The 16,799-nt window shown below is 41.3% G+C and overlaps 1 protein-coding gene across 1 annotated transcript; it reads right to left on the bottom strand.

Annotated features, from left to right (window-relative positions):
* Positions 1-810: 810 nt before the first annotated feature.
* LGI1 (leucine rich glioma inactivated 1) lies at positions 811-14,873 on the bottom strand. Its single transcript, XM_063307400.1, has 8 exons — positions 14,439-14,873; positions 13,998-14,069; positions 8,057-8,128; positions 7,887-7,958; positions 7,214-7,285; positions 3,606-3,775; positions 2,081-2,245; positions 811-1,998 (listed from the first exon to the last, which is right to left on the bottom strand). Exons 1-8 carry the CDS (start codon positions 14,633-14,635, stop codon positions 1,184-1,186), a joined length of 1,635 nt encoding a protein of 544 aa, XP_063163470.1. The 5' UTR covers positions 14,636-14,873; the 3' UTR covers positions 811-1,183.
* Positions 14,874-16,799: the final 1,926 nt, after the last annotated feature.

Genomic DNA, 16,799 nt, shown 5'->3' with positions numbered 1-16,799 from the left:
CATTCCTGGTGTAATGGTATGTGGGAATGATCTTGGGAGACTGGGTCAGATAAGAGACAGCATAGTCTGCAGCTGGATAGTGGGAGGGCCAAGAGGCTCAGAAGGGACACTCCCTGATTTCTCGGGGTAAAGGAGATGGGAGGAGAACTGTACTATCAGACTTGCAAGGTTCTGTTAACGTAACCTTACAATAAAGTAGAACTGGCTGATCTGATCATGTTTCCTGTCTGGTCTATCTAATAAGGCTGACACCTGGGTACACTTTTGGGGAAATGCATGCTATTGAACTGGATGAATTCAATTGGGCTGTTGCTCATTCTCTATACAGTATAAAATATTTGCAGATCCTATGCATGTTGTTTATGAGTAATCATGCAAAAATCCACAAATACCTATGAAAAATCCTTGGAATGAGGATAAATATTTAATATTTAAATGCCAACAGATTATGACATTTCTAATTGCTTTAGAAAGATGGCAGTTGGTGTCTTTCCCATTAGAACAGAAATTATGTCAGTACACACTGTGAACAAAACATAAGACATAATCTATTTGATTTTTTTTTTCTTATGAAGATCATGGAAATAAATGAGCTGCACATTCCATGCATGTGAATGCATACAAATTTCCTGCTTATTTTGTATCAAACAATACCTTTCTGTTTAGAAAAGTGTAAGTATCACACTTGAATCAAAGTACAATATAACATTTCTGGTAATATTGAACTTCCATGCCAAAGGAAACTACTGAAGATGAGCAAAAACTACCTACAGGATGATTATATAAATAAAAGTATTTGAGAATAGGAAAGAAAATGTAAACATTTTATTTGGCAATTTTCAGATCAGTGAATAGTGGAAAATTACATTTGATTGGTTCTTTCCAACTCATTTAAGAAGAATGGAGCTTCGCTAGCTATTTACACAGTTGTTGCAAATAATAGTGAATGCTTTAATTGGTCTGTCTTTTAAAACTGCAATTTCCAACAGCACTAGACTTGACATTTATGGTTGAAGATATTTGTTGTAGCACTTTATTTTAACAATCTCAGCTGTTAAAGGCATTTTGCAGACTGGAAGTAAAGAGAATCATTGTCATGCATTTAGTTCATTAGGTCTCTATTGTTAATGGAAGAAGTCTCACAACAGACTCCATACTCTGTGCGTGTGTATAAATGTATGTATCATGCACTTAAATCAATTATGATGTGCTTATAAATCACTGTATTTCCTTTAAAGCTTGATGCAAAGAGAAAATCTTGTTTGTCAACAAAAACATGTGTGAAGGATCTTGGAGCTTGAATATTTAATTCTTGAAACTTCACAAACTTGCCTTTTCCGAAATCCCAGAAATAGACTTGAGTGAAAGAATAATCACTTCCAAGAATAGCATACTGATAATTCTTTATCTGAAGAGGCTGGAATACCATGGACCCCCTGGATGGCATTCTTTGTAAATCCAGAAATTTGGATCCTGTCCATTTCATTACTTTGGAATCCCCAATGAATCTTGTTAGACAAACATAAATATCTTCTTTCACCTTGAAGTGTTTGACAGCATAAACATCTTCCATATCTGGAATATCCACTGGGTCAGCAAAGTTTGTCCCTTTGTTCCACTGATACATGACCGGGTGTTGAGAACTACTTGAGATGATCAGGTGAGGCTTGGTGGCTATTTCAAGATACTCCACATCAGTGTCTCTGTACCATTCATGCAAAGACTGGTCAGAATAAAACCCATTTCCATTCCACTTGTAGATAGTGGTGATACCAGCTTTTGAACTATCTGCTATTGCAAAGTATGCATCCTTTACGATAGTGAACGTTTCAATGTCATTAGGCTTTCTGATCTTAAGGATCTCAATATCCTGAATTTTGATAAATTTATTTGTATGAATGTCTCTTTTGTATATATGGGAGCCACCAAAGAGTTGGGCAACGATGATGTATAAGCGATTCTCAACAATAATTGGCTTACAGACAACCACCGAAGTCCCTGCACAAAGATTGATAAAGTGTATCATCAACTGGCATTATGATAAGGCAATGCAATGTTCACAGAAATGAACTATTAATACCTGTGATGTTATCAAAATTCCTGAATGTCCCTTCCACATGGTCCCATTGCAGAAAGATACATTTTCCGATAAAAGGCTGAGCGATGACCACATATTCATCATTCATGTATGAGAAAGTGTCCACTGACAGGGACTGATATGGCAACTTTCGAAATACAACAAATTCTGAAAAAGTACATACTAAAAGTTGGTATTTGTTCCTTTGAATGTTATTTTTAAAAGTCAATTACTTGTTACAAGTATTTTTGTAAAATCTGTTTCTCCTGTTCAGATGACTTTCGTTGACTTCAGTCAACGAAAAAGATCAAAAGGTTTATTAACAAGAGAATAACATGCATGCCTGAATCTTAACCAATTCTAATTAGCCACTTTCCTACTGTGGTTGTTATGGTCCATCAAGTCACATCTGACTCCTGCTGAATACAAGGATAAGTCCCTGTAGTTTCCTTGGCAACGTTTTTGCAAGTGGCTTGCCAATACCTTCTTCTTAGTGCAGAGAGGGAGAGAGTGACCGGCCCAGAGTCACCCAGCTGGGTCCAATGCCTAAAGCAGGACTAGAATATCAGGCCTCCCAGACTCTAATTTAGCAGTTCACCCCCTAGACCAAACAGGCCCTTTCTCCAAACAGCACCCTGGGGCTCGAATTATTTTTATTTATTTATTCATCAAATTTTGCCACCACCCATCTCCCCCCAGAGGATTATGAATAAAGCAGTCACACTAATTTTCATAAAACGTGATTAGGGCCATAAAAGGACTCAGACCTATTACTGCAAATAAGATTTTATTTTATTTATTTATTTATCATATTTTTATCATCACCCATCTCCCCCACATGGGGGAGCCTGCCATTTTCAGTCAATATGGAATGAGAAATCTTGATCTTCTCCAAGCATGTGTGCAAATAAAACAGTTTGGGCCAGTTAGATCCTACACAGTAAAACAGTCCCATATACAGTAGTTGAGATTTCCTGCACACTTTTGCTCATTTAACTTCTCTAATATAAGGGATTTGTGGTGTGCCGCTGATTTCACACCAAACTACCATTTGCTTAACTATGGCTTTTTAAAATAAGTGACAGATAATCACACAAGAGGCTAAGCCAAAATCAATGGAATCTCATTAAGATTTAGTGAACCAGGCCACACCACTATTGTCTAAGCCAGTGTTTCTCAACCATGGCAACTTTAAACTGTGTGGGCTTCAACTCCCAGAATGCTGGCTGGAGAATTCTGGGAGCTGAAGTCCACACAGCTTAAAGTTTCCAAGGTTGAGAAACACTGGTCTAAGTTCATTCACCTTCAGAGAGGGATGGAAAGAAATCTCAGCACAACTATTTAAAGAAAGAGGACAGAGAAACCTCAGTCTGACATCTTAGAAAGCTGCTGCAAAGGAAGGCAGGCAATATTTTGGCTAGGCAAGTGAATAGATTAACCTGGTAGAAGACCATTTTCTCCATCCAAAGGCAATTCCCTTGCAGAACTAAACTTAATGAAAGAAATAGAAAACACCTTGAAGACTTACGGGTAATAATGCAATCAAATTCACTGGGAGAGAGGCTGTTGATTTTGCGTTTCTTATACTCTGGTGGACTTTCACAATAAATGTCTTCGACTGTTGCATTTGTTCTGCTTATCCATGCCATCAACCATTTCAATTTGCAATCACACTTAAAGGCATTTCCTCTCAGGTCCCTGGACAGAAACGAAAAAAGAAAAAGTATTAAGATTTAACCTATTAAGATTGAAAAATGTATTAAGATTTTAAAACATCACCATTTCTTTAAAAATACATAGGTTATCAGTTTATAATAGTTTAGATCACTATTGCATGAAAGGCAACACACTTTAAAGAAGAAACCTGACCTATATTTACAAAAAAAGCCCTAGATGGTTAAAAAAGCAACTGTGTACTAAACTTCCTAAGAGAGAGAAGTTGGGGGAAGCAAAAGTTCTAAACTGAATTAAGCATCCTTCTATTAAATTTCTGGATGCAGAGGCACCGCGTGGGTCAAGAGGGAACAAAGATGAAAGCAGCATCATACCATCATACTGCATGGTCTCCCAACCTTTGTATGTGAATGATGGTGTCACACCCATGTACAAAAGGGGTGGGACTTGTAGAATGACAATGCAATGCAGTTTTTGTTATTTGGATGAAAGCATCCAATCCTGCAGATGCCTCTGCCTGAATTATGTATGGAGAAAGTTGCTCTTTTTTCTGAAATCTTATTCCAGTCCAATAATGCCTCCAGAATTAAATTAAATTAGATCTGGAAAGAAATGCAGTTCTCTGATACAGCAAAAGAGTTTTGAGCATGCTCTCCTCTTTGCAAGTGTTTAAAATTACTTCTTTTAAATGATTTTAGGAAATTAATTCCTACATACAATAGTATTAACAATATAATCATACCTGAAAATATATTCAAATTAAAAATAGAAAAGAAAAAGGCTTGGAAAGTTATGTTACAACAGAATAACTCCAAAAACTTTGAGCACATGTGTCAAAAGCCTTTTCCTTGCCTCTGTCTCAAACTGACCAGCCAACCAACAGCAACTACAGGAATTCAAATGTCGACCAATAATACCTGTCAACAATCCATTGCCCCATATCAGGTGTAGATGTCTCTTTTCCACATTGTATTAGCATTCTTTAGCCAGTCCCCATACCCACCAGGTCCACAATTTTTGAGGTCTTGCTAGATTCCAAAGCCTAGAGTTATAGCCAAGAAGCAACATGTATTTTTTACACATAATGATAGTTCCAGAGTCATATGAGCAACCCTGTGTATTTCAGTTCAAATATGGCAATAATAGGGCATATCCAGATCATATGAATTTATATTCCAATTCCTAAGTTACATCTCCAACAGCAAGGCAATTGCAACTAACCCTTCATTAAACATTTGCTGAGGTGTCCAATAGGCAAAACTTTTCTTTTCTGTAGTAACCTCATTTTAAGACTACAGGAAACTTGTTTAAAGCAACTTTCCATGCGACATTCCAGTTCATTATTCCAGATGTCATGTAAATAATATCAATTTCATTAACTTTCTTTAAAAGCAAAAATACCTTCAAACGTTGCGGTTGCTCTTTCACGCTAAAATAAGAAAGAGCCAAAGTTCAGGAAATTAAATCCAACTGACTTCAATAGATGATACTTCAATGCATGTCCTTCCCATTAATAAACCTTGCTCATTTTATTTTCCTCAGTTGTTATCTAGATCTTGATAGACATTCTTTGCTTTGTGCAACCATAAATATGTTTCCAGATGCTACAGAACATGCCTGTTCTCCATGTAGTTTTATTTTATTGCACGTGTTTCAGCTTACTTTCTGCTGGAACATTGGGCTACTTTATTGAATGAGTGTCTGCCTCATTTTGGGACATTCCTTATAATCATTAAATTTCATCTAGTTATTTGGGGTGGATGTACATAACTTTATACTTTGATAACAGTGTTATTGGTGTGTTCTCATGTAGTTGTATCTTCACGAAAAAGAAGTGCAGGACTGGGCAATTGCATCTCTTGGAAAATATATACAGAAGGGAAGTCTGGTTATGCATAAAAAGAGCTAGTTTGGTGTAGTGGTTAGGGCACCAGGCTAGAACCTGAGAGACTGTGAATTCTAGTCCTGCCTTAGGCACAAAGCCAGCTGGGTGACCTTGGACCAGTCACTCTCAGCCCTAGGAAGCAGGCAATGGCAAAAACCTTCTGAAATCTTGCCAAGAAAACTGAAGAACTTGTCTAGGCAGTCACCAGGAGTCAACACTGCCTCAAAGGCGCACACACACAGACATAAAGTTATGCATAAAGGTTAGGTGGACAACTTGCTGCTTTAGAGCCAGATGCAGCTCTTGGCCTAATTTCCTTGGGAAAGAGAAAAGCAGGTGTTGGAAAGAGAAAATGAGGTGTCAAGGGGTCTTTCCTTACTTGTAATTACTTATAGCACAAATGTGCCTTCATCTCATATCTTGCCTACCTGTGAATGAAGCAGATTTAATTGGCCCTTGGCTGTTAAGTATATTAAGATTTTTTTCCCGTCTTATTCTAAAATTATCCAAGGGCAAATAGAGCCACTCTGGTGTAGTGGTGACTGCCTGGAGTAGTCCCTGCAGTTTTCGTGGCAGGATTTTGGAAGTGGTTTGCCCTTGCCTCCTTCCTAGGGCTGAGAGAGAGTGACTGGCCCAAGGTCACCCAGATGGCTTTGTGCCTAAGGCGGGACTAGAACTCAAATAAATGATTATTTGATCTTGTGTTAGAATAAGAGGGAAAATGTTCTTAATATACTTAACAGCCCAGGGCCAATTAAGTCTGCTTCATTCACAGGTAGGCAAGATATGAGATAAAGGCACATTTGTGCCATAAATAATTGCAAGAAAAAGAAATATGACTTTCCGTAAGAATTTTCTGATTCGCAAATACAAATTCTTCCAACAGTTCACCATGTGTTTCATGCCTCTCTACATCCAGTAAGCAAACAGGGGACTCCCTGGTAGAGCCTGGCTTCCTGATTTCACTGCAGCAGCTTTTATCGCTGCAGAGCAAATTGTTTAAGGCAGCTAGCTCTCTTGACAGTGGGAATGGTTGTGGCTAAATTAGCGCAGAGAGTACAGCTAATGCTCTCAGTTGAGACAGCTGGGAAATTCATTCCATTCCCATTCTATGAATGCTTACACAGATTGTAATTCCCAAGCATATGAAGTAGTTGTCTCTCTCTCTCCCCCCCACTCTCCCTTTCCATCTCTCTCTCTGGATTTTGCAGGGCAATTGGCAACTCTAAAAAGTGCACACAAAAATAAGCATAAGGAAAAGTGCCTATCAGATAAAGTACTCGCAAAAACACATTACTGTAGGGGACAATCTTGTTTTAGATGTTCTACAGCACCTTTCTGCAATCTGGCCCACTCTAGCGCATTTGGAAGTTGCCAGCTTGCAGAAAACTGCCTTGAGGAATGCTCCTAAATGGAAAAAAAAAATCTATCAGACAGATGAGATAATTGACGATAATGGTCTTAGTGGGCATGAAATGGATAACTTCAGGCCCATAGTATGAGCGGTTGTTCCATAATAATTATTGGTGAGCATTTTTCTTTCCATTCATAATGGGAATATTAAAAAGTTTTCTTACACATTCGTTAGTGAATCCAATCCTTTGAATATGTCTTTAGGTAGCATTTGGAGGTTATTGTTTGCAAGACTTCTGTAAAAAAAAGGAAGTGTATATAATTAGGGTTAGATCATCCTTCCATTATTTCTTTCCTGTTTGATAAATTACTTGGATGGCAAATAATTAACACATGCGTTGCTATGATGTGATTTACTATTATTATTAGTTGTAATAGCAATAGCACAAGTAGTAATGGTAATATTATTATGATTCAGAACACTTTATTTATTATACCATAAAGAGCACAATTCCTATTGAAATATTACATCCACACTTCCTATTGTTCTCAGCTTTTCCAGCTCTCTGCTGTCTTGCCAAACTCTTAACTATAATCCTTGTGTTTTTGTTGTGATTGTGAAGAATGTAAAAGATTTGATGTTACCTTACGCTTTCTCTGTCCCCAAATCCTACCTTGATAGCACTTCTACCTCTAGAAGCCTAGACTTTCACTTGCAATAGCTTTACAGCCATTGCTTGGCTAATAGGCATCTACGGCCCTCCCAAATTGTTTCCCACCCGCTGGATCCCCTTCTACCAGTGTAGGAGATTTCTATCCCATCATAACCTTCCTGGATATCCAGAGTCCGCTGGGGTTGGGCAGCCAATAAATTTACATACATACATACATACTTACAAGTGAATTAAGGATTTTAGCCCGCGGAAAGAAGAGTTGGAAAGTGATTTGATGTTGTTGTTTTCTATAAACCTGTAATTGGGTTATAAAGGCAACTGGTCAAAGCTGTGTCTCCATCTCAGGCACTCAACACACTCAAGAAATCTTGGACCATAAATATTTCAACTCACAAATATTCTAGATGAGGAAGGCCCATGAAAGCATCACTACTAATGATATCAAATGTGTTCGCTGTAAATAATCTGTAGAGAGAAATATCAGACAAAGAATAATGTGACATCCTCTTAGAAGACATAAACAGGTTTTTCATAGTGCTTGACTATTTTTAGAGATGAAGATTATATTTCTTGCCCTGCACAGGACCTAGCAAAATGGGAGAGAGGGAGAGAGGGAGAGTCTAGATTAGCATTCTCCAACCTGATATCCTCCAGGAGGTGTTAGAACTACATTTCCTAGAAGGTCCAGCCAGGTGATCTAGATCTTTAAGACATAAATTTACATAGGTGCATTATACAAAACAGTTTCATGGTATTGATTAAATATGTCATAATTTAAAGAACTGGAATTTCTGAGTTGTTTCCTACAACTCTGCAATGTCTCCTTCAAAGTCCTAAGGTTTGTCTTTACAAGACTGAATGCTCTGCAGTCAGAAATATCATCTCGCAATTATCTCTTTCTCTGATGTTTGAATGCAAATGGTGCAAATTTACATAATAGCTCCCAGTTGAGAGCTCCACCACTATTCTCAGCTGCATATGGAACTTTTGCAAGGATCAGCATTGCTATTCATCCCAACAAAGGGTACATATTTAGGCCCACATCCAAACACACAAAATTGTCTGGGGTTTTTTTTCCTTAAATGAACCATAAATCTACAGGTGTTTTTGATGAGAGTCAAACTACAGGTTAGATTATGTCTGTATGTATGCATATATTTAACCTTTAGAGAGCCAGTCTGCTGTAGTGGGTAAGACATCAGACTAGAAACTGGGAGACCATGAGTTCCAGTCCTGCCTTGGGCACAAAGTCAGCTGGGTGACCTTGGGCCAGTCACTCCCAGCCCTGGGAAGGAGGCAATGGCAAATCACTTCTGAAAAACCTTGCCAAGAAAACTGCAGGGACTTGTCCAGGCAGTCTCTGAGAATCGGACATGGTTGAACAGATTAAAAAAAAAATCCCATTTTTATTTTTGGTCAATTCAAGGTGTTGTACCATACATATCTAATGCCCTCTTTTCCTATTTTCTCCCCAACAACCCTGTGAGGTGGGTTGGGCTGAGAGAGGGTGACCTGCCCAAAGGCATCCAGTTGGCTTTTATCTCTAAGGGAGCACTAGAACTCAGGGGTTCTGGTCTCTATGTATATATCCTATACACAGAATAGGATATAGATTTTAGGATTGCTATTTTGGGCTGCAAAAATCCAGGCTACCACTAGAAGGCAGCAAAGAACTAAGAGGTCATACCATGGTCCTCCAGTTTTTTGCAGCTCTAATAGAATCTGCCCCTTGCCCTGCCTTGACTGGTTCTTTGAGGTTAAACCTTTGTTTTCCAGCAACTTTGGGCTCAAGAACTTAACTCTTTTTTTCCCTGTTTCTTTATATTTTATATCTTGTTGAAACCTAGTATTAAGTTTTATGTAAAAAAAAGAAAGAAAATTCCTCTCCCCACCAAACATGGAATTTAAATGAGAAAAAAATAATCCTATGGCACTAGTAGTATTTTTTTCCTTTTAAAACTCATGAAGGAGCGGGGAAGGAAATGCCTATGTTTATTTCATCGGCTTATAAGGTGCTCCAGTTGTGAATAACTCTGAGCAGGGTACAACCCACCTCTGTAAGTGGCTAAGGTGGGAAAATTTAATCCTCCCCAATTCATATGCTATCATGGGATCCTACATACTTCTTGGAACTGTAGGAAAACTATCAAGAATATGGTGAGGCCAAATTAGAGATGCAGTTAATCACATTTAAGCAATGACCTATGTCTCTATGCCAGTGTTTCTCAACCATTGACTTTAAAATGTGTGGACTTCAACTCCCAGAATTCATCAGCCAGGCTGGGGAATTCTGGGAGTTGAAGTCCACACATCTTAAAGTTGATTGAGGTTGAGAAACACTGCCCTACAGAGCAGAAAAGGAATCTAACTTCACCCCACAAGGAAACATCAACTGGATTGGAGGGTTATTAACAGTTTCTATTTTTAGAAAATGCCCCATCTGCATGATATTTGCCCCTGAAAGAGCTGTCTGCAGTAAGCATGCTGCTTAGCTCCTTAAACCAATGTAAGTTACATGATCAATGGAGTAATATTTTAATGTTGCCTCTGTGCCACAACAGCTATTCTCTGACTCTTTATAATTAAACTTGATATATTAAAATTAAGTACTATTTTTTCCCTGATATTTGCTTTGCATTTCAGGGAAGTTTAAGCCAATTAAATGAAACAAGATATCCTATAAAGAGTTACTACATATATTAAGGTAAGCAAGACAAGCTTAACAGGAATGTCTTTACAAGTTAATTAAGACTGTAATCCGTACAATTTTTAAAAATAGGCTGAAATACTTAAGTCTGACTGAATTTCTATAAAGGAAATAGGGCTTTGCTCTAAGAAATGCAGTTTCAAAGCTTTTTATTTTAGTTTTTAATAGTTAAACATATATTTCCAAATACAAATTTTAAGGCTATGGGTTATACTTTTATTTACTCCAAAGTTCAGTGTGCATAATAGGACTCCTGGATTTAAAATATAGCAATAGAAATAGAAATAGCAGAGGCACTTTAATTTATTATTTTTAAATTTTCCTGAAGTATCAATCTTTATTATTTGAACAGTCATCTTATTAATGCCTTGTATTTTTTTCTACATCACTGAAAGGAAGTAAAACTTGGTCCCAGCCATCATCCAGATGCCCAAAAGCTACTAGAATTTCACTTCACTCTCTCCCTGCTTGGTGATTTTTATCCTAGTCACTTATTTTTTGTGGAATAGGAGTTTCATTAGATCTATCAATTCTTACGAATTGCAGTCATGGATATTCTTCAGGCAATCTGTTCTGCAACTTCCTCCTGCAGTGATGCTCTCAGAATTAAGATGACCTTTCACAAGATGTTCTAAAACAGTGATAGGCAATATTTTTTGTGGTGGTTGTGTGGCATTAAAAAAAGTATTTGACCCTGGAAGCATTCAGGGATTGTGGCATGTGCTGTCATCAGAATAAGTAGGGGACAAAATATTTGGGCAATTTGCGGGAGGGGCTAAGGGTTGAAACAGGCACCTTAAGCAGAAACTTCAAACACCCATTTTGTTCCTTGACCTCAATTGAAACATCATCCCAGTTTGAGAAGTGGGATGAGTTTTTGAAAGAGGTGACAGGAGTGCCATAAATAAGGCTCAGACACTCATTTTACCCCCAATAACCTCCAGAAATGGACTAGACATTTTGCTTCCCCATCCCAATGGAGCCTGGAAGACTTCAGGTTGTCACCTCTGTCCTAGGAGCTTTCTCACCATTTTTGCTCTTCATTCTGTAACCTTTCTTTTTCATTGCTCCCTCATTCGGTCTATCTCTGTTCTCCTTCCTTCCCATTTCTTCACTGGCTATTAGCACTTTTTCCTTCTCTCTTTGAAGTTCTAGAAGAGTGAAAAACTATAGTGTAGGGCAGAAGTGGAGTCACACCTGGCTTACTGATTGCCCAGAGGGCCTTTGGATCCCCAGGGGCTTCTTAAAAACCCACTGGAGAAGAGAAGCCACCTATGATCCCCATCTTTGAAATGTTAAGAGGAAGAGCCAGAGAAGGAAAGATGCTGCTCCCTGATAATAAAATGGAGGATGGTGGTATAGAAACAAAGAGAATATTGTGGAGGATGTGGGTAAGATCAACAGTAAGGTATCTGTTGAAAGTTTTGATTTTCAAGTTACTATGGCTCCTAATTTTGGAGGTCCTTCTCCCCAGTTTTGAAGCCTTGGATGTGCATTTAGTGGATTAGCTGTTGCAATGCTCTTGTCCTTTTGTGTGTCTGTTTCCTAATCGTGGCTTACTGTGGACCAGGTTGTGCCTCGTAGTAAGTTCAGGCTAACGTCAGTAGTTGTAGCCTTGCCATGGGGGGGTGAGGGGATTCTTGAAAACCCTTTGAACTCCTTCACACTTGGGGTTTCAAGTGTACTTTAGACTCAGTCAGGAAGTACAAACTAACTACAAATGTCAACTTTGGTCACATTTTTTTTTGTGTTGCTGGCATCTCCCTTAGGGTAGCACCACCTGTCTTCCTCTGTTAGAACTGTCATCGGTCTTCTCAAGCTAGTGCCCTCCTGAGATCTTGGACTATAACTTTCATTAGCCAACATGAGGATGCCAGTTGGAGAAATATGGGAGTTGTAGTCCGTCACAGCTGGAAGATGCCAGGTCAAAGAATGCTGTTCTGTGCTGTATATTCCTTGGGAATTAGACTCCACTTTTTAGCCTTGCTGCTACATTTTCAATATTCTGACAATTCTTTTTTTAAAAATTATTCTTGGGAAGTGGCAGCAATATTTCACCAATGCAGAAACGATAACATCAAAAGGCAAAAATAGAAATGTACTCTTCAAAAGCCCACCTGTCCTTCACTAACGATCTTATTTTCCAAAGGTCACAAGGAACTAGTATTTTGCACTGAACAGACAGAATATGAATCAGAAATAATGTGGCATCATCTCTACAAACAGGAATAAAGTGAAATAATTGGCATATTTATTCTGTGGTGCCCTAGGATTTCAGTGGTTAAGGATTACAGATATCAGGAAATCTGTGTTTCTCAAGTTGCCAAATGAGGTTCTGGTCCAAAATTTACATCTATATATTATAGGTATGATTTATATTTACTTACATTAAAATGTACCATTTCCATCTATAAAATGGTCATAACAAAGCCTGCTGAGATGGCCCACCTGGCATGCTCTGGGTTCCTCATGACTAAATAGCAAAGTTACCATGTGCCTTCCCCTTTATGGAGAAACAACAATGGTCATCATCCTTTTTTCCCAGCACGATGAGGTGTGATTCTTGCCTCATTCCTATTATGTTCTTCTTATTCTGAAAAAGGTCTGGGAGAAACTGTATAGTTCCCATGGTAACTATATTTACTCATTTGTTTGGGATTCAAACCCCAGCTGAGTTTGCATTCCTTCTGATCAGCTCCCAGTCACAAGGTGAGAAAGGAAAAGACATCACCTCACTGCATCTGAATTGGACAGATACAGTGAGCAGTCAGAGATAACGCTTAATGCTAAAGCAAAATTATGCCCTAGGCCAATTCATATGGTCCAGTGTATGTGAGCCTGACTGTGTATCTAAGGTTCTTTTTAAAAAGGAAGTGGTATTTCTTGACAAGTCTCTGAATCACATCTGTCTTGATTTACGGACCATATTTTGCCACAGAACTTGGGGTTTTTCTTCTGGACCAAATGATGCTAACCAAAGAAATACTTCTGAGCTGGGTTTATTGCAGCAACAGCCTTCAATTCTCACAGAGACCACTGTTTTAGTGCAAGGGGGAGGAAAACCGAACCTCTATGACCCACCCCTCAAAATATGAAGCACCTATCTAAATCATCAGTATGACACTTGCTTGTAAAATTGCCCCATTAAAATCCATGTTTCCATTCTGAGAGAAGCAAGTCTGTTTAGTCAGCCACAACTCTAACATTCATCAGCAGCTAACTCTGGAAGTGTAGAGAAATTAATTATGATGACTCCTTATCCAGCCTCGGAAATACAGTACAAAATACAGTGGTACACCCTATGGGAACATGGTGTCATCCCCCTAACCAGAATTAGCTCATAATCAATTCACATTACCAAATAAACACCCTGTAAGAGTGATAGAGTAAAAGACCCTAACAAGCACTAAAGGAACAGATCAATACAGTGAAGAAAACAACAACAATAATAATCTGCTAGGTGTGACACACCTTTAATTACTTCCACTGGAAACGCTCCGTGCATTTTGTTATATAATAGTTCTGCACTAACTCTTCCATATAAAACAAGTACTTAAAGCCCGTTAGCAGAGCGCTTTTAAAGACACGCGTTTCATAACAAGCAATCACGATATAAATCGTTCTTACAGAAGTTGCAGAGAGGGCGAGAAGATGAAACTCCTTTCTGGGATTTTCGTGAAAGCAGATCTCACAAAGGATCTGGAAGAGGAGGCGAGGCGGGGTGGGGGGAGGAAAGAAAACAGACCAGAGGTTAACAGGACAGATGCTCGCTGGGGAATCATTTGGCCACCTCGCTCTGGCTGGTTACCCGAGTGTCAATTTCGAAAAGGACAATTTCCAACAGGGGGGAAAGGGCTGTTGCAAGCTGGCCACCGCTCAGAGCCAGGCGGCGGCGCCTCGGGAGAAACGCGCCGAGAGACCCAACTTCTAGCCTCTCCATCACCCTCCCTCCTCCCCCATCCCGGCGGCTCTTCAGTCCTGGCGGGTCTCACGCCTGCCGGCGGGAACTTCCACCCCAGCCCGTCTCCGCGGCCCACCGACAAGCCCCCGCTGCTTACAGCCCCTTACAGGGAGGTAACGTCAGGCGGCACGCTGCGCGGGATCGCTCGGGCGTTTTCACAGAGCGCGTTATCTTTGGTACAGGTGCACGAAGCCGGACAGGCGGCCTTTCCCGGTCGGCTCCCTCCGGTCAGCAACAGGGCGGAGAAAAGGCACAGGAAAACTGCCGCGGGTCTTCCAACGGGGTGCCGGCTGGCCTGGCCCATCCTTTGGATCCACGCTGGTTCCAGCCAGTTGGAAGGAGGAGGACGAGAGCAAGAAGCGCAGCCCAAATCATGAACAGGCGGGCGGGAGCCTCCGCGCTTCACCGGGCCGAGGAAGACCCGCGCGAGGAGCCCGAGCGAGACGGCTTCCCCTCCATCCCTGCTCCGGCTCCCGCGCTCTCGCTCTCCCCGTCGCCAGCCCTCCTCTGCCCTTCCTTTCCCCGCTCGGAACCTGTCGGGGCGCTGGAAGCCTGCAGCCGCTCAGCCGTCGGTTCTTTCGGGACTCGCTAGGCAGCCGAGTGGCGCGAGAGGGACCTGCGGGGAAACGGGGGAGGAGGAGGAGGGCGGGGGGATCCAACCAGCGGGGGAGGCGAAAGAGCAAAAAAAAGGGAGAAGGAAAAGAAAGAGAGAGGCTCGCATCCCCGCGAAACACCGACGCGCAGGCGGCGGCGAGGCGCGCGCGGCTACCGCTCGAGGTTGCAAAGTGTGACGCACGCAGCGCAACGGAGCCGAGGCACGGCTTTCACTTTTTTGGGGGAGGCCCTCTTCTCGCGGCCAAAAATAGGACCACCTTATGCTTGGCTGGTGGCGGCTGCGTGGGCGGGCGGTGGGGGTGGAGGGTGCCTCCGTGGGAGGAGGGAGGCAGGCAGGATGGGAGGGAAGGAGGGAGGGAGGATCTCTCCACCCGCGTCAATTTTCCCTGCGGGAATCGGGCTTTGCATTTGCCGAGCAACAGCAGAAGGGAAGAAGTCAGTCTGCGTGGAGGAAAGAAAGCGAGGGAAAACATCCAAAAGGCGAGGGGGGGGCGGGGGGGGCGGGGGCGGGCGGCAAACCCCCCAGTTCGTGTAGGTGTGAGGCCTGTGATTTCATTGCACAGGCTGGCTCTGCAAAACAAACGGACACCGCAGGCACAAACACGCAGCCTCTTACCAACCAGCCGCGTCTGCAAGCGACAGAACAAAAACCCATCCAGTAAAACGCTTTTCATCTTCTCCCCGTCCTTAAGTCCTTTCTTAATCTGCAATGGTTGGGCTTCGAAGCATTGTAATCTGGGCTGTGTCTTTTGGAAACCTGTTTATAGAGTGCCTAAGTAGAAAGCAAGGAAAGAGCTCCAGCCGAAGTGTAGCCATAATGCTCTGGGAGCTTGGGGTTTATTTGTGACCTATGAACCATTTCAGGCTCCCCCAGTATCCTCAATCTGAATCTGACACATAACGAACTGTTGCATCGCAGTGAAGGCCAATTTCTCCTTGTAAATAATTATTTAAGAGAGCTTTAAAACTCCAGCTAAACCTAGCATGTTCAATGTGCTAGGGAGCTCCCTATGCATCTGGCAAAGATTTAACATAGGGCACCTCCACACATCTCTTTGCACTTCAGCTCCATATTTCTGTGATCCCCCATCATTGCCTGTCAATTTATTTCTGGCTCAGCTGTGATGTACCCAAAATTGCAAAAAGAAAAAGAAAGCAATGGTTCTGTTTGCTTCAGCTTTGCCAAATCCCCAGCCCCTTCTTATAGAGGTTCAGCAGCTGCAGGCAATACTGTAGCCATGCTGGCTTGGGAATTCTGGGAGTTGAAGTCCACCCATCTTCAAGTTGCCATGGTTGAGAAACACTGCTGTAGAGTGATAATACCTTAGCAGCTTGGCATCTCCCCAGCAGCAACCTAGCAACTGCTCAAGGGGGAGGGGAATCATCAGGCACATACCCACAACATGACCTAAAGGTGTGGACAGGAGGGGGCCAGCACTGATTGAATGCTGTTCATTGCACTCTCCTACTGGACGGTTGAAAGGAAGGACTGGTTGGCTCACACAGTTCTCAGAATTTCTGTGTCAGTGGCAGTGAAAACGATCTGTTGACTTTAAACTGCTTTGGGGAGATGCAGTATGGTGTGCGCTCTCATGCTGGTGGTGTGGAAGTATCCATAGAAGGGTGGTGGTGGTATCATGCTGGTGGTGTGGAAGTATCCATAGAAGGGTGGTGGTGGTATCATGCTGGTGGTGTGGAAGTATCCACCAAAACAGGCTATGATGTTCATATGACCCACTGAATCACAAACTAGCCAACCACATTTTAGCCAACATTCGTAGATGTTTGGCAAACACATCTTAATGTGTAACTTGAATCTAGTCTACCTCCCCACTTGTGGTTTACCATGACTC

Source organism: Candoia aspera, chromosome 6 (assembly GCF_035149785.1).
Source record: "Candoia aspera isolate rCanAsp1 chromosome 6, rCanAsp1.hap2, whole genome shotgun sequence".
NCBI lineage: Eukaryota > Metazoa > Chordata > Lepidosauria > Squamata > Boidae > Candoia > Candoia aspera.
Note: the sequence above shows the minus strand (reverse complement) of the source record. Positions and strands in the feature narration are given on the sequence as shown.

Excerpts from the sequence above, each read along its gene's own strand:
- LGI1 (XM_063307400.1), bottom strand. The coding sequence starts at position 14,635 with ATGGGCCAGGCCAGCCGGCACCCCGTTGGAAGACCCGCGGCAGTTTTC. Across the intron at positions 14,070-14,438 it reads CCGCCTGACGTTACCTCCCT|ATCCTTTGTGAGATCTGCTT; the intron begins GTAAGGGGCTGT and ends CTCCTCTTCCAG. Across the intron at positions 3,776-7,213 it reads TTGGATTCACTAACGAATGT|GGACCTGAGAGGAAATGCCT; the intron begins GTAAGAAAACTT and ends GTTTCTGTCCAG.